Source organism: Quercus robur, chromosome 10, assembly GCF_932294415.1.
Source record: "Quercus robur chromosome 10, dhQueRobu3.1, whole genome shotgun sequence".
NCBI lineage: Eukaryota > Viridiplantae > Streptophyta > Magnoliopsida > Fagales > Fagaceae > Quercus > Quercus robur.
The window spans coordinates 42,418,413-42,442,116 of NC_065543.1; the positions used below are offsets into that span (position 1 = coordinate 42,418,413).

At 39.1% G+C, this 23,704-nt stretch overlaps 4 protein-coding genes across 4 annotated transcripts; 2 read left to right on the forward strand and 2 right to left on the reverse strand.

Annotated features, from left to right (window-relative positions):
- Window positions 1-233: 233 nt before the first annotated feature.
- LOC126704195 (uncharacterized) lies at window positions 234-1,406 on the forward strand. The gene has a single exon (XM_050403218.1). The coding sequence runs from the start codon at window positions 234-236 to the stop codon at window positions 1,404-1,406; it is 1,173 nt and encodes a 390-aa protein (XP_050259175.1).
- Window positions 1,407-9,998: 8,592 nt separating this feature from the next.
- Window positions 9,999-10,861, reverse strand: LOC126704197 ((+)-cis,trans-nepetalactol synthase NEPS1-like). The gene has a single exon (XM_050403219.1). The coding sequence runs from the start codon at window positions 10,803-10,805 to the stop codon at window positions 9,999-10,001; it is 807 nt and encodes a 268-aa protein (XP_050259176.1). The 5' UTR covers window positions 10,806-10,861.
- Window positions 10,862-18,107: 7,246 nt separating this feature from the next.
- LOC126702300 (uncharacterized) lies at window positions 18,108-20,890 on the forward strand. The gene has a single exon (XM_050400970.1). The coding sequence runs from the start codon at window positions 18,157-18,159 to the stop codon at window positions 20,575-20,577; it is 2,421 nt and encodes an 806-aa protein (XP_050256927.1). The 5' UTR covers window positions 18,108-18,156; the 3' UTR covers window positions 20,578-20,890.
- Window positions 20,891-20,976: 86 nt separating this feature from the next.
- On the reverse strand, window positions 20,977-22,121 carry LOC126703160 ((+)-cis,trans-nepetalactol synthase NEPS1-like). Its single transcript, XM_050402088.1, has one exon. It carries the CDS (start codon window positions 22,011-22,013, stop codon window positions 21,219-21,221), a length of 795 nt encoding a protein of 264 aa, XP_050258045.1. The 5' UTR covers window positions 22,014-22,121; the 3' UTR covers window positions 20,977-21,218.
- Between the last annotated feature and the right edge of the window lie 1,583 nt (window positions 22,122-23,704).

The window sequence follows — 23,704 nt, forward strand, 5'->3', positions numbered from 1 at the left end:
CACATTCTGATTCTTTATTCTGTTTGGTCATTATTCTAACTTTGGCATCGGAGACGTTGTGATAGGCACCACACCGGTGACTCTCATCGAGCATACCCTCGCACACCACAAGGGATTCCATCTGCCCACTCTTACTAACGAGTCTGTGTTTCATCAGTTTGACGCCGTCTGTGGGGACGAAGTTTTCAGATTCATATTTGAAAACGTAGTTTCCATTAATCCTCTACATCCAGATGGAATCCAACCCAGACTCAGCAGCCTTGGCCCAACAAGTTCAAGCCCTTACAGCCACCATTGAAGAACTCACTAAACAAAACCAGGAAATGAAGCTACGACTCCAGCAGATTCAACAGGCCCAAAAGGACGAAAGCCGGTCCAAGGGTAACTTGGAGGGAGAAGGGGATAGCCACAGGAGAGGTACCCCCCAAAGGCCAGCTACCCCGAACGAACAGAACTCAGATCTTCTTCGAAGAATGAGGAAAGAGATGAACGAACGAAGGAGCGCCATCAAAGAGAAGACGGACCGGAGTGTAGACAAAATGGTAAGGGCTACGGATTCACCCTTCACCGCAGCGGTACTTGAATGCCCCGTACCGTCAAAGTTCCGTTTACCTCAATTAAAGCCATTCGACGGACTCAAGGACCCTCAGGATCATCTTAATACCTTTAAAACGACTCTGGGTCTTCAACAACCACCTGACGAGATACTATGTCATTCCTTCCTAACCACTCTCAAAGGACCTGCAAGAGAATGGTTCACGAAGTTGCAGACCTTGTCCATAGACAACTTCGATCAATTAAGCAGTGCCTTCTTACACCATTTCATAGGGGGGCAACGTCCAAAAAGGCCGGTAGACTACTTACTTACCGTAAAGCAGGGAGAGAAGGAAACTCTGAGGTCATATGTCCAACGATTCACCCGGGAGACTTTGGAGGTGGACGAAGCCGATGACAAGGTGCAGCTGACGACCTTCAAAGCAGGGCTGAGGTCCAGAGATCTTGTGGCCTCCCTCGCTAAGAATCCCCCAAAGACGATGGCAGAAATGCTTCTGAAGGCACAGAAGTACATGAATGCTGAAGACGCTTTAGCTGCCATAAAGGATAATGAGAAGCCAGGCGACAAGGCCAAGAGGGAAGACGATCGCAAGGGGCAGAAGAGAGATCGACCAGATCGTCGGAACAACGACGGGAATAGGAGGAAAGATGATAAAAATCCTCGGACGGTAAGATTTACTCCTCTAGTCATGCCTGTTGACAAGATTTTCACGCAGATCAAGGACGAGCATTATCTCAAATGGCCTAGACCATTGCACTCATCCCCTAATGTCCGTGACAAGAATAAGTACTGCCGGTTCCACAAGGATCATAGCCACAACATGGAAGATTGCAGGGACCTGAAGGAGTAGATAGAGGAGTTAATACGGAAAGGTAAGTTACAAAAATATGCGAAGAAAGGAGAATATAGCAAGTCCAGAGACGACAATAAAACCCAGCACGAATCACTCTCCCTGGATGACAATTGTCCGTCCCATCCTCCAAACAAGGTGATCGGGGAGATCAACACGATCACAGGAGGGCCGTTTCCAGGAGGGTCGTTTAAATCACTCAAAAAGGCATACCAGAGACAAGTTAACAGCGTCCACGCCATTCCCCCGTCCAAGCACCGACGAACATACGAAGACATGTCCTTCAATAAGGGAGACGCCATAGGAGTGAAGCAACCCCACAACGATCCCTTGGTCATAATGTTAAATATAGAAGGGTTCAATACCAAAAGGATCCTCGTCGATAATGGCAGCTCTGTAGACATCATCTACCTCCCAGCCTTCTAGCAGCTGAGACTAGATCCAAAAAGACTGCGCCCTTTTGACTCTCCACTCGTCAGCTTCAGCGGAGACAGGGTCTACCCCCGGGGTATAGTGACATTGATGGTGACAGCGGGGACCCACCCAGTGCAGTTGACTCGGCAAGTAGATTTCCTGGTGGTGGATTGTCCCTCATCCTACAATGTCATCGTTGGAAGACCCACGCTCAACAAGTGGAAGGCGGCAACGTCAACTTACTATTTGAAGGTAAAATTCCTAACAGATAATGGTGTCGGTGAAGTGAAAGGAGATCAAGTCCTGGCAAGAGAATGCTACCAAGCCGTCCTGGCTGGGAAGGAGAACCACACGTGGATGATTGAGGAGAAGGAAGAAGACAAGATAGAGGCCCTGGAGACGGTGGAGTTGGTAGAAGGAGAGGCGAACAAGACGACCAAGATAGGAACGACGTTGAGCCCCAAGATGAGAACAAAACTCATAAAGTTCCTCAAAGAGAATCTAGACGACTTCGCATGGAGTCACGAGGACATGCCGGGCATATCCCCAGAAGTCATCCAGCATAAGTTGAATGTGGACCCAGAACGGAAACCCGTCTAGCAACGACGAAGAACCTTCGCTCCAAAACGAGACCAGGCAGTTGCAGAGGAAGTTACCAAACTCCTGACGGCAGGGTTCATTCGGGAGGTGTATTATCCTGAATGGCTGGCAAATGTAGTCCTGGTGAAGAAAGCAAACTGGAAATGGAGGATGTGCGTAGACTTCACCGACCTGAACAAGGCATGCCCAAAGGACAGCTTCCCCCTACCCAGGATAGACCAGCTCGTGGACTCCACAGTCGGACACAAATTATTGACATTCATGGACGCCTTCTTAGGATACAACCAGATAAGGATGGCTGAAGAAGACCAGGAGAAGACCGCCTTCATCACAAGTCAAGGACTCTACTGTTACAGGGTGATGCCATTTGGGCTGAAGAATGCCGGGGCTACGTACCAAAGGTTGGTGAACAAAATGTTCAGCCAACAAATTGGCAGGAACATGGAAGTGTACGTGGACGATATGCTCGTCAAGAGTAAAGAAGAGCTCGCACACCTGGACGACCTGAAGGAGACATTTACAACCCTCAAAGCACACCAGATGAGATTGAATCCAAGTAAGTGTGTCTTTGGGGTTGCTTCGGGAAAATTCCTGGGATTCATGGTGTCCCAAAGAGGAATAGAAGCAAACCCAGAGAAAGTGCAAGCCATCATCGACATGGCGTCCTCCAGGACCGTCAAGGAAGTTCAAAAACTCACAGGAAGAATTGCAGCTTTGAACAGGTTTGTTTCTAGGGCTACAGACAAATGCCTGCCCTTTTTCAAGACTCTGAAGCAGGCCTTTGCCTGGACCGACGAATGCGAAACTGCGTTTCAAGAACTAAAGCGTTATCTGAGCAGCCCACCACTTCTAAGCCCGTCCAAGGAAGGGGAAAACCTATACTTATACCTGGCAGTGTCAGCCTCGGCAGTAAGTGCAACCCTGATCAGAGAAGAGAGCAAGAAACAGCTACCGGTTTACTACGTCAGCCAAGCCTTCCAAGGAGCTGAGTCCAGGTACCCAAAGATCAAGAAGATCGCGTTTGCGCTGATAGTGGCTTCACGCAAATTAAGGCAATACTTCCAGGCCAATCCCATTCTCGTAATGACGGACCAACCAATCAAGAAATCAATGAACAAGCCCGAAGCTGCAGGAAGAATGGTCCAGTGGGCGATTGAGCTTAATCAGTTTGATATTGAATACCATCCCAGAACGGCGATCAAGGCGCAAGCACTGGCGGACTTCATCGCAGAGTTCACTCTTCCAGACGAAGACAGGATTACCAATGAGGTGGACAGATGGACAATACAAACCAATGGTTCGTCAGCTTAGAGGAAGGGGGGAGTAGGGGTCGTCATAACCACCCCCGACGAAGAATTGCTGAAATACGGGGTCCAATTAAGATTCCCGACCGCCAACAACGAAGCTGAATATGAGGGGATACTAACAGGACTGAGGCTTGGAAGGGCACTTGGTGCTAAAAACTTGTTGATTCAAAGTGACTTAAAGCTACTGATTGGACAGATTAGAGGAGAATACGAAGCAAAGGAAAAAAGGATGCAGAAATACCTCAAGCTGACGAAACATCTGACTTAGGAGTTTGATGTAGTGGAGTTCATGCAGATCCCAAGGAGTCAGAACATGGGGGCTGACGAAGTCTCAAAACTAGCTTCATCAGAAGAAGGGAAAATTGGCACAGATCTGGCAATAGAGGTCCAAAAACACCCCAGCATTAAAGAAATTGCAACATTCACCATCCAGGGCATAGACAGCTGGATGACGCCCATAATATCCTACCTCCAGGACGGGCACCTCCCTCTTGGCACGGAGGAAGCTAAAAAGATCAAGAAGAGGGCAGCCAGGTTCACGATCCTTAATGACGCCTTATACAAGAGAGGGTTCTCTATGCCTTACTTGAAGTGTGTCGACGAAGAAGAAGCCAGATACATCCTAGAAGAAATCCATGGAGGAATTTGCGGCGACCACGCTGGCCCCAGATCCCTGGTAAACAAGGTAATTCGGACAGGATATTTTTGGCCAACCATGCAGGTAGACGCAGCTGAGATTGTCAAGAGATGCGACAAGTGCCAGCGATATAGGAATGTGCAACGGCTTCTAGCAGAGAGATTGACGACTATAGCTTCTCCATGGCCGTTCGCACAATGGGGAATGGACATCGTCGGCCCGTTACCCCAAGGTAAAGGCCAGGTAAAGTTCCTGCTTGTTGCTATTGATTATTTCACTAAGTGGGTTGAAGTAGAGGCTCTTGCAACGATTACTGAGGCTCGAATTCGGAGCTTTGTGTGGAAGAACATAATCTGCAGGTTCGGGATTCCCTTGACGATCATATCTGATAATGAGAGGCAGTTCGACAGCCAAGGCTTCAAAGAATTCTGTTCGAACCTTGGAATCAAGAATCAGTTCTCATCCCCGAGGCATCCCTAGGCAAACGGACAGACAGAAGTGACGAACAAGACGCTGCTCAAGATTATCAAAACCAGGCTGGACGAGACGAAAGGTGCTTGGCCAGAAGAACTACCTAGCGTCCTGTGGGCTTACAGAACAACAGCCAGAACCCCAACAGGAGAGACACCCTTCAGGCTCACCTATGGCACAGAAGCGGTAATCCCAGTAGAAGTTGGGGTAACAAGTATCAGGCGAGGAACTTTCAATGAAGGACTCAATGACAAGGAACTACGACTCAACCTGGACTGTCTGGACGAAGTAAGAGATAACGCATCCAGGAAGATGACAAAGTATCAGAAAAAGATGGCCGAGTACTACAACAAGAGGGTTAAACTCAGGCGACTGGACATAGGAGACCTCGTTCTACGCAAGACCACTACAGCAACTAAAGACCCTACTCAAGGAAAATTGGGTCCTACATGGGAAGGGCCTTACCGCGTCATTCACTATTCAAGACAAGGGAGTTACCACCTGGAAACCATGGACGGACAAAGGCTCCCTCGACCATGGAACATTGAGCATTTGAAGAAGTACCACGAGTAAATGTAATAGACAAATGCATTTGTCCTTGAAATTAATGAAAGAATTATTCCTCTGATGTCTTTGTGCAGGCAGTTCTAGTTAATTATAAGGCCTATGAATCACTAAGTAACAAGATTCCGCCTTGACGGATGTAAGTTACTGACGACCACCCTAATGGGTATAAAATCACTAAGTAACAAGATTCCGCCTTGACGAATGTAAGTTACTGACGACCACCCTAATGGGTATGAATCACTAAGTAACAAGATTCCGCCTTGACGGATGTAAGTTACTGACAATAACCCCATGGGTATAAAAAGATAAAGTGACAAGATTCCGCCTTGACAGATGTAAGTTACTGACAATAACCCCATGGGTGTAAAAAGTTAAAGTGACAAGATTCCGCCTTGACAGATGTAAGTTACTGACGACCCTTGTAGCGGACACAAAAGCTAGAAAGGTGATAAAACGACTAAGTGACAAGGTTCCGCTTGGACGGACATAAGTTACTACAGGTACAACCCCTAGCAAGTGCAAGTTGCAAGAGCCCGCTTGACGAATTCACACAAAGAGAAAGGGGAAAAGGGAAGAACCATCCATCAAATCAAAACAACACTCAAAATGCGTTCAAGATCATCAAAACAATCAGTTAACAGATTGTTGACGAATAAACATAGCGCAAGGTACAAAAATATGGACGAGTGTAAATCAACCAAAACAGCTGCTGAAAAAAGTAAGTATGCTTCATTTAAACCCATAACCATTGGGCAATTAACATTGTTTTCAAAATAAGTGATTGTTCTGGAATTAGATTTACAAAAAAAAAAAAAAAGAGTAGAGAAAAAGGCCCAAAACAAGACGGGCATCCACCGAAAATAAAACAAAAGGAAAAATTTTCCTAAGTGTCAAGGTCAGGCATCAGCAGCAGCGTCTTCACCGACAGGTGCGTCGGTGGCAAGCTCTAGAGCATCACCATCCGGGGCAGAAGACTGAGCAGCTTCGTCCAGAGCCATCTCCTTGTCCACCTCCTCCAGATCCAAGCTCTCCATGTTGACCCCAGAAGGATGCTTGACAAGATACCTCCTGAGAAGCTCGAAACCTTTAAAATACCGACTGAAGAGTATATTATTGTACTCGTCAGTGGTCTGAAAAGCCTCCACAGATCTGGCAGCAATGGTGACAAGTTTCTCTTTAGCTGAAAGAAGCTGCTTATCCTTCTCTTGAGTCAACTTGCGTTCAACCCTGAGGTCGTCATCCAGCACTTTGACCTTCTCCTTCAATGAAGTTGCCTCGTCCATGGAGGCAATCAGGTTCTTCTTCAGGTCAGAGTTCTCTTTCTCCAAGGCCTCCATCCGGGTTGTCAGAGATGCCACCTTGGCCTCCTGAGTGAGATATTCGATGGTAATATGGAGGCTCTCTCCCAACACCTGGAAGAAATTATAGAGTCGTCAGTAAAAACAAAAAAAAACAAAAAACAAAAAAAAAGGAGAAATGTGGAAGGAGAACTCCGTACCTAGACGAGCTTGTGAACATGACGAGAGGCGACATCGTTCAAAGACATGTCGGAAAGAGCCCTCAAGTCCGCTGGAGTGACAACCTCGTGAGCCCTGTCCACGGCCAACCTTTCGTCATCCCATATTGTGGACGAACGAGTATCAGCCTTCTCCTTCTCCTTCCCTTTGCCAGCCACGCGCGGCCTTTTCGAGCCGGGAGTAATGATCTCCTCTATTGACGTAGTCGGAGAGGCAGTCCTCGTCGTCTCAAAAGCTATGGGAGGAATGATATTAAGGGGAGTGGGAGCAGGGCCCTTCCCGGTCACACGCACAATCTTCTTCCCCAGATTGGATAGTGGTTCGTCCTTTTTGGATCTCATTTTTGCGTACATGTCCTTGTTAAATTTTGTCGTCATCTCTGCAAGAAGAAAACGCTTATCAAGAATGCCTAAGTGTACATAAGAAAGATCAGCACTGACGAGGATAATACTTACTTTTTTTGCCTTCAATACCGCTTTGACGAAGAACGTAAGGAGACAGGTCAGGACCGAGGTTGTAAAATGCAAGGGACCGGGGGTCAACTATTCATCCCAGCTCTCAATCGTCTCAGCGTACCCGATCGTAGTCTCGATGCGTTCCTTATACCGGCTCTTAAGCCTAGGCCGTCTCTTAACTATACCAAACAAAGAAACAAAGGAGTTAGCAAGACTAGAGCCTCAAAGGTGGCAAAATTAAATGAAGGGGAGAAATACTGATGCACCTAAGGTCGGGGTTCCCCACCGACGGAGCAACCTCGGGATATTAACCCAATCACTGCTGGATTGAGTCTCGAAGTCGTCCCCAGACACAAAGAAAAAGCGCGAATTCCAATACCTGAAGGACGAGGGTAAGCCCTTGACAATCCTTGTCTTTCTCTCCCAAGGGACTAACTCATAATACCCCCACTCCTTGGACTCTTTCAAACGATATAGATAGGTGAGCTCACCCATCTTGATCATATCTCCATTGGAGGCCAACCATATTTGCATACAGTTGATCACAATCCTCCACGAGTTAGGCATGAGCTGCCTAGGAGCAATACCAAAGTGAGCCAAAAGTTCCATCAGGAACGAGTGGACGGGGAATCTAAGCCCGTAGGAGAAAGTTGACTCGTAAAAGCATACTTCCCCTGGAAAAAAGTGACAGGCCCTATCTTCGTTCCTAGGTAGACGGACACGAATCGAAACTGGAACCTATCCTTGAACCTATTCACAGTTTCGGCGTCCAAACCACAGATCTCCCTGAGGGCGTAAAAAGCCCTAACCTCCCGAGGACCAGAGACGGCTGTATCCCCTTCCGCTGGGTCGCCACTAGACGACAACCCAGTCTCGAGATCACTAGACCTAACCTTAGACATCAATTCTCTCCTTGCTAAACCCTCGAACCAATTAAGCAATTGACGGAGCAAAGGCAACAAGTCGCCCAAAACCACGCTCAGACAATTGCCCTCAAACACAAAATTTTCTAAAAATGGGTAAGTACCCAAGGACCCCCCTAGACGCGCAAAAAGAAATGAGATCGATGGGCAAGCTATCCTAACCTCCAAACTATCAACCATGGAAATCGGAGGGCAAAGAAAAATGATACAAGCTAAATCCCCAGAAAATCAAAGACCAACAAAAGAAGAAAAAGAAAAGGAAACAAAGAATCAGAAACTACACTACAGTAAAGAAAAAAGGAAAAATAAAGGAAAAACCAGTAAGGAGAAATGTACCTCCAATGGCGGAACACTAAAAGCGCAGCGCAGATGATTTGAAGAAAAGGGAGTCTCAAGAAAAAAAATGCTCAGAGTATCACTGGTATTTTTTCTGTTTTGCTCTCTAAAAAGTAAAAGAAAAATTAAAATAGGAGAAGTTTTAAACTTAGGCCAAAAAACGATTGAAAAACCAGCGGGAAACCCAAGGGTCATAACAATTAATTCCACTGATCATCATGCGCCACGTGGCCACGTTGCGTGAAGCGCCGCCACTAGGCATTAAATGCGGAACAAATCCCCAAGAGTCACAAGAAAACTTTTCATCTTCCGTGATCGTCATGACACGTCACCAATGACCCCAGAACCTGGGGGGCAACTGATGGGAATGACGATACTACATCCCACCGACAACGATAACATTAATGACGAAGGAAGCATCCTTGACGAAGTCATCAGGAACAACGAAGAAAGCAATCATCACTGACGAAGGTAGGGAGTCATTCAATGCAGTCAATCAATGACCTGAACAGTTACGAAATCAACCAGGCAGACCATTGGGAACCTCTTAAAAGTCCCATTATTGGACCAGAGGCGTTACTTGAGAAAGCATTAACAACCACAACGGCTAGCCCCTAAGGCCGCAGGTATAAAGCCCTCATACAGTCAATAGAAGGTACATACATGCACTGACACTTTGAGAGCACATTCTGATTCTTTATTCTGTTTGGTCATTATTCTAACTTTGGCATCGGAGACGTTGTGGCAGGCACCACACCGGTGACCCTCATCGAGCATACCCTCACACACCACAAGGGATTCCATCTGCCCACTCTTACTGACGAGTTTGTGTTTCATCAATATTGTTACTTATTTAGATAAGATATTAGTAGATGAATGATTGTTTAGTTGTGTACAATAAAAAAGGATGTAACTGATAGCATTGATAACGTAGTTATCATACACCTTGATTTTAAAATGTGACAACTCATGAAATGAAAATTTTAAATTTTATGTATTTGTATGTTTTTTGTTGCGTTGATATATTTAAGTTTTATTATTTTATTTTTTAATAAATTTTTTATAGTAATCACCCTATAGAAAATTCCTCGAGCCACCACTAGAAAAATAGCAACACTAATTAAGGCATTCCTTGTTTGGAATAATAAATGCTAAAATTTTATGATAGCTTTTCAAACAAAATAATACAAGAACACACTTCTTATTCTTTTTCCAAAATTAACACCGAAACACTTTTTTACAGACTTAAAAACAGTTCAAGTTAATTCATAATTGCATCTAATACGGTCAAATGAGCTCTGTACCACACCAGGAAATTCTTACATATAGTAATATTCAAAACTATAAATCATTGGTGATAGATTACTAGTCATCTCTAAATTTAAACCCAGCATGAACCTCCAAATTATGGCCAGTGACAAACTGGGAATCCTCAGAAGCAAGAAACACCACAGCATCTCCCACATTTTTTGGCATCAGCACCCCACCTTTCAAGTTTGAAGTTGACTCTACCGCCTTATTCGCCTCTTCATCATCTTCCGTTTTCAACATGTCCTTCATCAATTGCGTCCCGACTGACCCCGGTGAAACACAATTTACGCGTATCCCATATGAACCCACCTGCAAGCTCGCCGACCTCACTAACCCTAACACTGCGTGCTTCGACATGGTATAGTCGATAGTGTTTTTGGTACCACGACTCGCCACCACGCTCGCTGTGCATATTATGCTCCCCCTCACATGCCCTTCCACCATCGCGTTCACCGCATGCTTCACGCACGCCACCATCCCACGTGCGTTAACCGCCATGATCTTGTCGTAAGCCGACAAGTCTATGTCGAACACGGTCTGCTCGCACGTGCGGGTTGCTCGAGCCATGCCCGCGTTGCTGAACATGATGTCAAGGCGTCCGTACGTTTTGACTGTGGAGTCTACCAATGTTTTCACCTGTTCCTCGTCGCTGACGTCACAGTGGACATAGCTACATATGTTGGGGCCGATAGATGCAGCGACGTTTTGGCCCTTCTCGTCTTGGACGTCGGCAATGACGACGGCTCTTGCACCGTGAGAGGCGAAAAGGCGAGCTGTGGCCTCGCCCATGCCGCTTGCTCCGCCAGTGACTATGGCCACCTTGCCTTCGAGCTTGTTCTTTGGAGTTGTGGAGTCTGTCATTTCTTTTGTTTGAGTTAATCAAGTGATTGAATATCTTTGTTATGTCAAAAATGCTAAGACCACTGTAATTTTATATATTACTCTTTCATTTGTTATTTACTATTTTTAGCCAACTACTCCAAAGAAAGGTTGTTCCAAGTGTTAGGGTTTACACTTTACACCATCCAATTGTGCCACGTCCTATTCTTAGTTCACTCCAAAGATAGAGCGAAGACGAGAGTTTTGCAATGAGTTGCTATGGTATCTTACAACTAAGGGTGAAATCATGATGGTTTGCCCCTTCATGACTTGGCAAGAAATCATATTATTACTAAATAAAGAAAACTATCAATTTATAATTTATTAGTTTCAAATTATAAATTCATTTAATATCAATTTATTAGCTAGTTATAGCACCAAGGGCATCTATTACAATTTCTTTTCTTTTCTTTTTTGGCTCGTGTGACATTTAATGTGATATTCTTTGTATTTGTTTTTATGCAATTATTCAACCACACTCACCCTCTTCCCCACACCAACTGTTACCCTGCTACCAATTAACCAGCCAAATGTTTTTACTAAGGATCCATTTGATTGGAGAGATACAAAAGTGAAAGAATAAAAAATGGTGGGAGGATATATAGAAAAGTGAGAAGATAGAAAAGATTTAATTTTCCCTCATGTGTGTTTAGTTGGAGGGATGGAAAACTCTTTTATTTGGTTGAGGAAAAAAGTGGGAGGATAGAAAATGTAGTTTATATAAATCTACTCTTATACCTTTATTACATAATATGTAAGAAATAATTTATATTACACTCATTAAATAATAAAAATATTACTTATTATTACTTAAAATTATTAAAATAACATTTTCAAAAATTTACACATCATACATATTATATTATATTATTTTTACTTGTTATTATATTATAATATGTGTGTGTAAGAAAAAAAGAAAAGAAAAAAAAAAGAGGTGAATGCGTTATAAAGAGAGAAAAAGACACAAAAAAAAAAAAAAAAAAAAAAAAAAAAAAAAAAAAACCAAACAAACAAACAAAATAGGAAGATTTGGCTAGAGAGAGTTGTGGAATACTGGAATATAGTGGAAAGGGAGAAAAAAGAAAAGAAAAAAAGAAAGAAAGAAAGAAAGAAGATGTGTGATGGGGGCAATATGGTGTAGTTGGTTGCTATTTAAAAGAGGGGTAGAAGTGTATAAAAGCATGACTGAAACAACATTTTTTCATAAATTAACCCAGTTTTCTTCCCAATTTGGAGAAAAAACATTTTGGTGGGATGGGGAGAAAACACCCGGGCCCCACCACTTTTTTTCCCTCCCCCCTCCCAACCAAACAACCATTAAAATGTCAGTTCTCCACTTTTCTCTTCTAGATTTTCCATCCTTCCTAAAATCTTTTCAAACAAACATACCCTAACTGTACCATTAATTAATTACTCACTCTGTCTATTCTCTTTATAAGTTATAATAAGCCAGACTCACATTATAAGTTATAATGGGTCAGACTCACACACATTGTACTCTACAAAGTTTTGCAACATTTTTAGAAGAACAAAAAAAAAATCCAGTACAACCACACACACAAACACAAATCATATAAATCAGAATGGAGAGAGATTCAAAGTTATAGACAAAATACATAAATGCATATGGAGGAAGAGAAAAATCAAATGAGTCACTAACTCACTAGGTTAGAGTGCACAAATTATTAGGCAAGCCATAGCACATCAACCCTATTTTATAAAGTAAGGACACGTTTAATACACTAAATGAAAATTATGGTATAAATGGTAATCTTTATTACTAAGAATAAAGTATGTTGTAATGGAACAACTAAACCTTATTCATAAGTTATATATCCTAGAAAATAATATTTTTTAAATTTGAGAGTGAGATGAGTTTTGTTTTGAAGATTTTTTATTTTTATAATTGTTATGTGCATATGGAAAGTTTGTTTATTTGAAAATATATAATTTTATAAATTATTATAACTATTAAGTAATAACTATTACAACCACTATAAAAATGAATGATTATTTCTCATTTCAAAAATAGTTATTTATAAGAAATTATCATGCCTTGTAATAAAAATATAATCAAATTTCGAAATAGTTTAAACCATAAGAATAGCCATTATACATTATAGTACTTGTTAGAGTCTACCAAACATGCTCTAAGGAAAATAAAACAAACAAACAAATTTAATCCAGCCACTTTAATCAGTCATTTGTCTAAAATTCTTCATACCTAATTGGTCATTTTGTCACAAATTTGGAATGGGTTCACAACCCACATTTTTTTTCTTGTTTCTTTCTTTCAATTTTTTAATGCCATGTATTGGACTTATAATTTGTTTTTGTCTATATCACGGAATGGGTTTAAGACCCGTGTATCTCCTGTATTGCGGATTAAGCTCAGGGCCCATGCTTTTTCTTCCAAGGATCAAGGGTCATAGCCTACATCGATCATTTCTGTCATCTCTCATCGAATGGATCTTCCCAATAGTAAAAGATCATATTTACACAAATTGAATCATGGGAAAAAATATCAATTACAAGATCGTCAAATTATTTGGGCCATTACAACACAATCATTGCGATCTATTCTGCAATAACCAACTAATGCAACAAACGAGCCCTGCACCACACCAGTAAAATTAGGAGGACACAACACACCAAGATACAAACAAATAGAGTAATAGGGAAGTGTGTCCTTAGCCAACTCTAAACACTAAACCCACCATCTACCACCAAATTATGGGCAGTGACTCAATGACAAACAGGGAATCCTCGGAAGTAAGAAACACCACAGCTTCAGCCACGTCCTATGGCACAAGTCATTAGGCAAGCCCATACCTCCCCCATTTTGCAAAGTCAGAAAAATGAGATTTTATTTTTATGGCCCGCATATCTCTTATATTGCGGATTGAGCTCAAGTGTCAAGTCTCTAGCTTTCCCTACAAAGAATCAGGCTAATAGCCTACACTATTTCTGTCATCTTTCATCGAAAAAAAAAAAAAAAAAGATAGAAGAAAGAAGATCATATTTATACAAACTGGGTCATGGGGGGAAATACCAGTTGTAAGATAGTTAAATTATTTGGGCCATTACAATCATGAGGCTCATACGGAAATCTTAGAAACTCAATTCTTGATGGGAAAATTTTTCATTTTGGGTTGGCCACTAAAGACATAAGGCCCACTTATGTTTCTTGAAATGCTCAAACTTTAAATTGTTAGGAATTTATCTTAAATTCTAGAACTTGTGAGATGCAAAAATAGGGAAAATTTGTGCAACCAAACAATACACCACATATAAGATTTATGTGGCTTTACAATGTGCTTACATCCATGAAAATGCAACATTTTTTATTATGCCAAAGGGAAAAATAGGGAGGCAATAGTACAATTTTCAATACATCAATCCAAAAATGAGCCAAAATTTATTCTATTGGCCCAAGCCTTCACTCCATGGTTAACTAAGCCTCACAAATCATTTCATTAATTTAAAATTGTAATGCTTTCAAGTCGAGTGAGGTCACAAATTGAACCAAACACAAAATCAAGCTCCACATAACCCAACATAAATTGCTCTTAAAATTAACAAGTGTGGCAACTAAATACAAAGTTAATACCAAGTGGCATATTTTAATCATCCAGTATTCTCAAACAGTAAAAAGGTAGATAAACAACATCTTAATCACGTCAGAGATCTCAAATGGACTTGATACACTGTCTTTGTTTCTTATGTTAACCATATTATCGAAAAAAGTGAGTATTTATTTCATTTTCAAAACTTTCATCTAATAATAATAAAAAATAATAAATAAATATACCAAAAACAACAAAGATGAACTAACAACAAAGAAATAGACAAAAATAAAGAAAATAGCCATGTCAGCGCACAAAAACAGAAATACAATCCCAATAGTTTTATCTTTTTGGTTTAAAAAAACAGATAAAAGATGACCAGGACAATCACTATTTACTCCCTGTCGGCCATTTGGTTTTGCTTAAAGCTTACTGCATGCGTATTTTTACACGTGGTCCCCTCCTATATTTAAAGTGTTTGAAATAACCACATGGCAAATATTACTTATCTAAAAAATTCACATTGAATGGGAAAAATAGCACATTTGTCATGACTTATCTCAAAAATTCACATTTGAATGGGAAAACTCTGAGTTTAATTTTAAAATTAATATGACTTATTGACTGTCCTAGAAAAAAAATCATTTCTGACCATCCTAAAGAAAACCTTGAACACCCTAATTAAAAATTTGAGTCCATTCATCTCAAAAAAAAAATTAAGTCCATTAATAATAAAATTTAACCCTTCCACAACTTTGGTCCGTTGAAGGTTAATTTTAGTAATTTGCATTGAAAACGTATTTTTAGATCAATATCTTAATTGTCAAATCAAAATTTTATCAATTATTTTATTGTGATTTTTTAAATTGTGTTTTCAAAAGGCTTGTTTTAAAATCGTTATTTTTAAAAAATGAATACAATTTTTCAAACAGTTAATCTATTAGTACTTGCTTTAGTCTTTAATTGAATTTGTTATATTTGTGTGGTACATTTTGTACATAATGCATATGCACTAAAAAATGTTTGGATGCTTTATTAAACATGATTAATGTAATGGTTGAATGCCTAAGTTAAATATATTAAATGAACTTATAGTTTATGCTTTATTATTTTGCTAGCACTATAGACAAATTTCTTATAAGGAAATAAATTGTATTGTAAGATTTATCTTATAAGTAAATTCGTATTGGCTTGAATAATTTTCTTTAGATTCTAGGATATGAGAAAGGGTCTCATATTTTCATTTTAATGGTCTAGATATATAAGAAGAGCATATTTAGAAAGAGGTTCATAATACCTCTTAGCCATGATTTCTCTATATAATATAGATAGATAGATAGTGGAGCGTTCTATCAATTCAATCCTTATGAGTTTAAAAAATATAAAAATTGGTTGGAACAAATCATAAAAAAAATGATGATGCATTTTGTTTATATTGTTACTTATTTAGGAAATATGCTGATAGATGAATGATTGCTTAATTATTTGTATACATTAAAAAAGATGTAACTGATAACATTAATAATGAAGTTATCATATAACTATTTTAAAATATGAAAACTCAAAAAATGAAAATTTTAAACTTAACGTATTTGCTTTTTTTTTTTTTTTTTTTTGAGATGTCAATATATTCATGTTATTATTATTATTATTATTATTATTATTATTATTATTATAAAATCGAAGTTTCCTAATAACCACTTTAAAGAAAATTTCTTGAGTTGCTACTGGAAAAATTGCACCACTAGGGCATTCTAGGTTTGGAACAAAAACTACTATAAATTTATAACACCAGAACACACTTATTAACATTTTTCAATACTCAACACCAGAACACTATTACAGACTTTAAAATAGTTCAAGTTATTTCATTATTGCATCTAATAAGGTCATTATGCAATAACCAACTTAAGCAACAAACGAGCCCCGAGCCACACCGGGAAATTCTTGCATGTGCCCAGTGTATGAGACTTATTATGACGCCCTGACATATTGGACCCACACAGGGGCGGAGCCACATAGTGGCTTGGGGGGGCCGAGGCCCCTGCAAAAAAAAAATTTTTCCCATTAGCCTATGAAGAAAAAATAATTAGGCCCCCCCAACCTTAGGCAGCCGGCCCCCCCTCCCAATTTCTCACCCATTCTCCCAGGCCTCAATCAAAAATTAGTAACATCCTCAGATTAAATAAAAAAAAAAAAAATTATCTGTTCTACTTTCAAGCAAAAAAAAAAAAAAAAAAAACCCAAAAAAATTGAACTAAAATCTGAAAAAAAAAAAAATCACAGAGAAACCCACGGCAAGCTAAGCCCACGGTGAGCCCAGTAGCTCGCTCACGGCAAGCCCAGTAGCTCGCTCACGGCAAGCCCACGCATTCTCAACCGTGAAAAAAAAAAAAAATATTACAGAAAATCCAACCATCACGTCTCAACCGTGAAAAAAAAAATATATATATTACAGAAAATTCAACCATCACGTCGCTGGCAGAGAAATCAAATCGATGGCAGATACCACAATGCCCGATACTGCCTATACAGAGCAAATCAAGCTCAACAGCAAACCAAACTCAACACTCAACAGCAAACCAAAACAGAGAGAAACACAACGAACACAGAGAGACAGAGACAGAGGTTTTTATCTAAAAAAAAAAAAAATTCCCAAATACACAAATAAAAACCAAACCCCAGCAAACCCACGGTCACGTCGCCGCGACGCCGCAGCTCGCTCGTCGTCGCCGTCGTCGCTCGTCCCTCATCGCAGATCGGAGATCGGCCTCTGCTCCGGTGCTCCCTCCGGCCCTCCCTCAAGGGTATTTCTCTCTTTTTCTCTCTTTTTCTCTCTCACTGTCACTAAAATGAAAAATGGAACGAAATCTTTGTAGATCGTCGACGCCAGACGGTAGATCGGTCATCACTCATCGCCGTCGGAGATCTGCCGTTGACTAGTTGCTTCCTCCGCTCCGGCTCCGGCTCCAGCAGTCCGGCCCTCCCTCAAGGTTTTTCTCTCTGACTCTCTCTCTCTCTCTCTCTCTCTCTCAGTCTCTCTCTATCTCACCGAATGCTTTAGAGTTTATGATGTTTATGAATCCTGTTCAGTTCTGCCTAGCCCTTTTATTCTTTTAGCTTTAATATCATCTCACATTCTCAATCATTCATTGGTTGATTTTTTTTTTTTTTTTTTTTTTCCTGTTTGTCTTTATCTTATCCGGTTATTCCTTATTGTTGGACAATGGTCAATGGTCAATGTGTTAGTTTTTAGTGTAAACCAATATTATTAAATAATAATTAATATTTATTCAAAAGTTAGTAATTAAATTATTAGCTATTATTTATTGCAAATTTTTAAGAATTGTTTAATTATTTATTGCTATATTTTAGGAATTGTAACAAAGGATATGTTATGCTAAAATTAATGACAAATAAATTAAAACTATATTGCATAATTACCAACTAGGATTAAAGCATTATAATTAATGACAAATAAATTAAAATAATATAATTTATTGTTATGCTAAACAACAATAATTAAAGTTATATAATTAAATTAACCAATACATTATAAAAGATAAATTAATTAAATTATTTGAGGGGTTATTATTAATTAAAGTTGTATTAAAAATGGGTTGACTGTTTAAATTATAGTAAAAATTTTGTTTTTTCCTTGAGTATGAATAATATTCATATAACTAAGCAAAAATTTCTAATTAAAATTTTATTTTTTAAAATTCTTTTCAGGTTAATTGAGTCATATTCTTAAAGTTAAAAGAATTATGAGCAAACGAAAAACAATTGATGCATTCTTTAAGAAAAAAGATGTTAGCAATTCAGAAATTAGGACACCTGTGGCTGTAGAAACAAATGTTAATACTTCGATGCCTGATGAACACACCTCCAAATGTCCAAAACTTCAATCTGAAGAGATAGATCGTGATCCAGGAACACGTAAACAAATATGTGAATTTCCTATCAACAAACAAGATGAAATTCGACGAGCTTATCTCATAGAAGGTCCATACCAACCTGAAAATATAGTCTTTCCATACAATGATGATACTCATCGTCGTCGATTTCAACCTTCATGGTTTGTTTCACATAAGGATTGGTTGGAATACTCACCTACAACGGATGCATTATATTGTTTTCCTTGCTACCTTTTTAGTAAGAAACCAATAGGTCGTCCCGGATCAGATGTGTTCATTTCAACAGGTTTTAATAATTGGAAAAAGGTGAAAGATGGAATGAATTGTCCTTTAATTCGTCATGAAGGGAAAGAACCAAACTCTCCACATAAAAATGCTGTGAAATGTTGCGAGGATTTACAGAATTATTCACAACATATTGACAAGCTAATTGAGAAACAAACGTCAAAAGAATTAGAGAATAATCGGTTGCGGCTCAAAACCTCAATAGAGTGTGCTCGATGGCTAGCATTCCAAGCTTGTGCTTTTAGAGGTCATGATGAAAGCCTTGATTCAAAAAATAGAGGCAATTTTATTGAATTGATAAAATTGACATCAACTTTTAATGACAAAGTAGCTAGTGTTGTCTTGGAAAATGCTCCTGGAAATGCCAAATATACATCACCCACAATTCAAAAGGAGATTTTGCATATTCTTGCTAATAATGTGCGAAATGCTATTCGTGAAGAAATTGGAGATGCAAAATTCTGCATTCTTGTTGATGAAGCTCGGGATGAGTCGAAGAGAGAGCAAATGGCCATCATTTTGAGATTTGTTGATAAAGAAGGTTTTATTAAAGAGCGTTTTTTTTATGTTGTGCATGTTAGAGACACTACTGCATTGACTTTAAAGAATGAGATATGTGCTGTCCTTTCTCGTTATAACCTCCACATTGAAAATATTCGAGGTCAAGGATATGATGGGGCTAGTAACATGCGTGGTGAATGGAATGGATTACAAGCTCTTTTTCTTAAAGATTGTCCATATGCTTATTATGTACATTGTATGGCTCATAGGTTGCAATTAGCTCTAGTTACAGCATCTAGAGAAGTAAAAGATGTTCATCAATTCTTTGATCATTTGGTCAATATTATCAATATTGTTGTTGGTTCTAGTAAGCGTAGTGATGAATTGCAACATGCTCAAGCAGAACAAGTTGAGAATATGATTGCTTCTAATGAAATTGAGACTGGAAGAGGTGCAAATCAGATTGGTACTTTGCAACGAGCTGGAGATACTAGGTGGGGATCTCATTTTCAATCTATTTGTAGTTTGATTAAAATGTTTGATGCTACTTGCAAAGTTATCAACACTATTTCTGAGGAAGGAGCTAATTATAAACAACGCGGTGATGCCGAGGGAGCTTATCAGGTATTAACATCATTTGAATTTATTTTAATCTTGCATTTGATGAAAGAGATAATGGGAATTACTAATGTTCTTTGTCAAGCTTTGCAACAACAATCTCAAGACCTTTTAAATGCCATGCATTTAGTTTCAACTACAAAATCACTTATTCAAAAGTTGAGAGATGATGGATGGGAGCCTTTACTTGCTAGTGTTATATCATTTTGTGAGCAACATGAAATTGATATTCCTGATATGAATGCTCGTTACACTAAAGGTCGAGGTAGATATCGTCGTCAAGATGACAATTTAACAATGGAACATCATTTTAGAATTGGCATATTTACAGTTGCAATAGACTTTCAATTGCAAGAATTGAAAAGTAGATTTTGTGAGCTAACAACGGAACTTGTCATTCTTAGTTCAGCTTTAAATCCCAATGATGCTTTTAGATTATTCAAGATTGTTGATATATGCAATTTGGTTAAGAAATATTATCCTCAAGATTTCACTGAACATGAACAAGAACTTTTGGAGTCTCAATTGCGACATTATGAGCTTGATGTGATAAAACATCCAGATTTTCAGAATATGAGTACAATTTCCGAGCTATGTAGGGGATTAAAAATTTCAGGAAAGTCTCAAATATATTTTTTGATTGATAGACTTATTCGTCTTGTGTTGACCCTTCCAGTTTCTACAGCAACTACAGAACGAGCTTTCTCAGCTATGAAGTTGTTAAAAACAAGACTTCGCAATAGAATGGAGGATGAGTTTTTGGCAGATAATATGATAATTTATATAGAGAAGGAAATTGCAGGGAATTTCACTATAGAGATGATAATGGATGAATTTTATTCCATGAAAAATCGTCGTCAGGCATGATTTGATTCGGTTGATGACCCGACCTGACCCGAATAATGGAAGATTTACTGAGGCTTAGTCCATGGAGCGGAGGCTTGGGCCGACAAAAATTTTTTGGCCCGTTTTGTAACCCATTGTGAATCCTGTGCGCAGGATATAAAAGCTGTTTTTTTTGGTGATTGGGGTTTTGTCTTGTTGTTGTTTTTGAGAAAGAAAAACACTGTAGCCGCACATTGTAATTTTCTTTGATAATAGTGAAATCCCTGCAACTCTGTGGACGTAGGCAAATTGCCGAACCACGTAAATACTGTCTTGTGCGTGTGATTGTTTTACTTTTGGCGTTTTGTTTTTTCTATTTTTTTTGTTTCTCACAGGTTTGAAATTTCGGTCGAATTCCCAACATGTTCAAGTATATAATAATATATAAAAGTTGATAATTTTGTATCCAATAGACTTAAAAATTATATTTGGTATATCTCTGTTACAACCCGGCCCCCCCAAGCACGTATTCCTGGCTCCGCCCCTGGACCCACAGATACACCTAGCGTATAAGACACCACACCGGTGAAATTAAGAGGACACAACACACAAATAAACAAACATATAGTAATATTCTAAGTTCTATAACATTGGTAATGCATTACTAGCCAACTCTTAAACTGTTAAGATTTGAACCCAGCATCTACCACCAAATTATGGCCAGTGACAAATTGGGAATCCTCAGAAGCAAGAAACACCACAGCGTCCGCCACATTTTTGGGCATTAGCAACCCACCTTTCAAGTACGAAATTGACTCTTGCATCTTACCTACCTCCTCATCATTCCACCTCATCGTGTCCTTCACTATTGGCGTCCCAACTAACCCTGGTGAAACACAATTCACACGTATCCCATATGAACCCACCTGCAGGCTCGCCGACCTCACCAACCCTAACACTGCATGCTTCGACATAGTATAGTCGACAATGCCATAGGAACCAACACTTGCCGACACGCTCGCTGTGCAAATTATGCTCCCCTTCACGTGCCCTTCCACCATCGCCTTCACCGCGTGCTTCACACACGCCACCATCCCGCGGGCGTTCACCGCCATGAGCTTGTCGTAAGCCGACAAGTCTATGTCGAACACGCTCTGCTCACGCGTGTTGGTCGCTCGACCTATGCCCGCATTGCTGAACATGATGTCGAGGCATCCGTACTTATTGACTGTCGAGTCTACCAACGTTCTCACCTGTTCCTCGTCGCTGACATCGCAATGAACATAGCTGCATATGTTGAGGCTGATGGATGCAGCGACGCTTTGGCCCATTTCGTCTTGGACGTCCGCGATAACGATGGCTCTTGCGCCGTGAGTGGCGAATTGGCGAGCCGTGGCTTCGCCTATGCCGCTTGCTCCGCCAGTGACTATGGCCACCTTGCCTTGGAGCTTGTTCTTTGGCGTTGTGGAGTCTGTCATTTCGCTTGTTTGTGTAAATCAGGTGATTGAATATCTTTGCTATGTCAAAAAGGCTAATTATATACATGTGCCCGTTTGGATTGGCTTGCTACGCGTCTGCGTTTGAGATTCACGTTTCTTTCTTTCTTTCTTTTCTTTTTTTTTTTTTTTTTTTTTAGCGTATATAAACAGTAAACACATCGTTTATGCACATGGATTTACCAAATGGGGACAAAGTATACTCTTCATACACTACTCCTTGAACTTACCACCGCTTTATTCAAAAAAAAAAATATTAAAAATGAGTTATATTTTCAATTTTTAATAAAATAAACTGTATCCAGAAGTACCTACGTTGATCTTTCATAGGTGATGTGCTACTTTTAGCCAACTACTACCAAGAAAGGTTGTCCGACTCTGGTCCCATACAAAAGTATGGGCACGAGTATTGACTACTCTCATTAAACTACTTATAATATAGCGAAAACTTTAGGCGGGAATTTTATTAATTATTTATATATTAATTAGATAATATTTATTTAACTTTTAATTTTTTATATTTAGAATTTATTTATCATTCTCTTTAAGATACAAAATTATTAATTAAATTTTTACATTTAAGTTTCATTAACATTTCCTTTTAGTACCCATTTGGATGGTGACTAATTTGGATAGAACGTGTACAACGTTTGGATTGAATTTATTTTGTTGAAATTGAAAAATTGAAAACACAAGAACAAAATAATTTTTAAATATATGAATAGTATCTTGAGACCTATTTTTAATGAAAAAGTTATTGAAAAGTGAAGTTTGTGGGTCTGTGAAAAGTGCATGAGTGCACTGTTCACGAAAGACTTGGTCAACAATTGCGGCTGAAAAAAAAAAAAAAAAAAAAAAAAAAAAACTGAAAACGCACAGCTTTAAAACGCAGACGTGAAAAGTTGTCCAAACCAAGCTTATGACTAGAGCGTGTTTAGTTCCAATTCCTAAAAATAAAAATTAAAAATTAAAAAAATTTATTAAAAAAAAAAAAAGCTTGTAGCAAGAAGAATAAAAAGAAAGAAAGAGCAAATAGAAGAAAACCTGAATGAAGATCAAAGAAGAGTAGCTAGCCAACAACGAAGAATGCTATAAAAATAGAATCAAAATAGAGACTAGATAGAAGCAAGGTGTGCAGGGAAAAAAAATACTAATCGATACTGTATTTGATTTATTGAGATTTAAGATGGAGAGAGAATATTTTTTGTCTGTTTTTTCATATAGATTCGAGTAATAAAATAAAAGTTAGTTTCTATGGATGAAGTTATTTATAAAGACATTAATTCAGATTTTAAATAGGAATATTATCTCTTCAATTTCTATGTTTTGGGATAGGGGACTTTAATTTTTTATTTTTTATTTAATAAACCAACAATTAAAAAAGGGCCTAATTTTCTCTCTTCAAGCATCCTTAATTTCAGCTCTTCATATCAATTTATATCTATTAGCGGTGCCTTAAATTTTGTTCTTAGGTGAAGGAGCCGTACGTAATTAATTTGCATTGAGGGGCTTTCTTTTATTTGGGGCCATAGACTATTGCATCAATTGCTTCTATGATTGAGCCAGCATTGGAGCTGAGCAAATAAGTCAAGTGAGTTTTAATTTATTAGATAAGAAAAATGACATGTCTGCAATACTTGTTGCTGTTACGTACTAGTATAATTCGATCTAAT

What these genes read in the sequence shown, in the direction of transcription:
- LOC126703160 (XM_050402088.1), bottom strand. Translation starts at nt 22,013, where the DNA reads ATGACAGACTCCACAACGCCAAAGAACAAGCTCCAAGGCAAGGTGGCC.
- LOC126704195 (XM_050403218.1), top strand. Translation starts at nt 234, where the DNA reads ATGGAATCCAACCCAGACTCAGCAGCCTTGGCCCAACAAGTTCAAGCC.
- LOC126704197 (XM_050403219.1), bottom strand. Translation starts at nt 10,805, where the DNA reads ATGACAGACTCCACAACTCCAAAGAACAAGCTCGAAGGCAAGGTGGCC.
- LOC126702300 (XM_050400970.1), top strand. Translation starts at nt 18,157, where the DNA reads ATGAGCAAACGAAAAACAATTGATGCATTCTTTAAGAAAAAAGATGTT.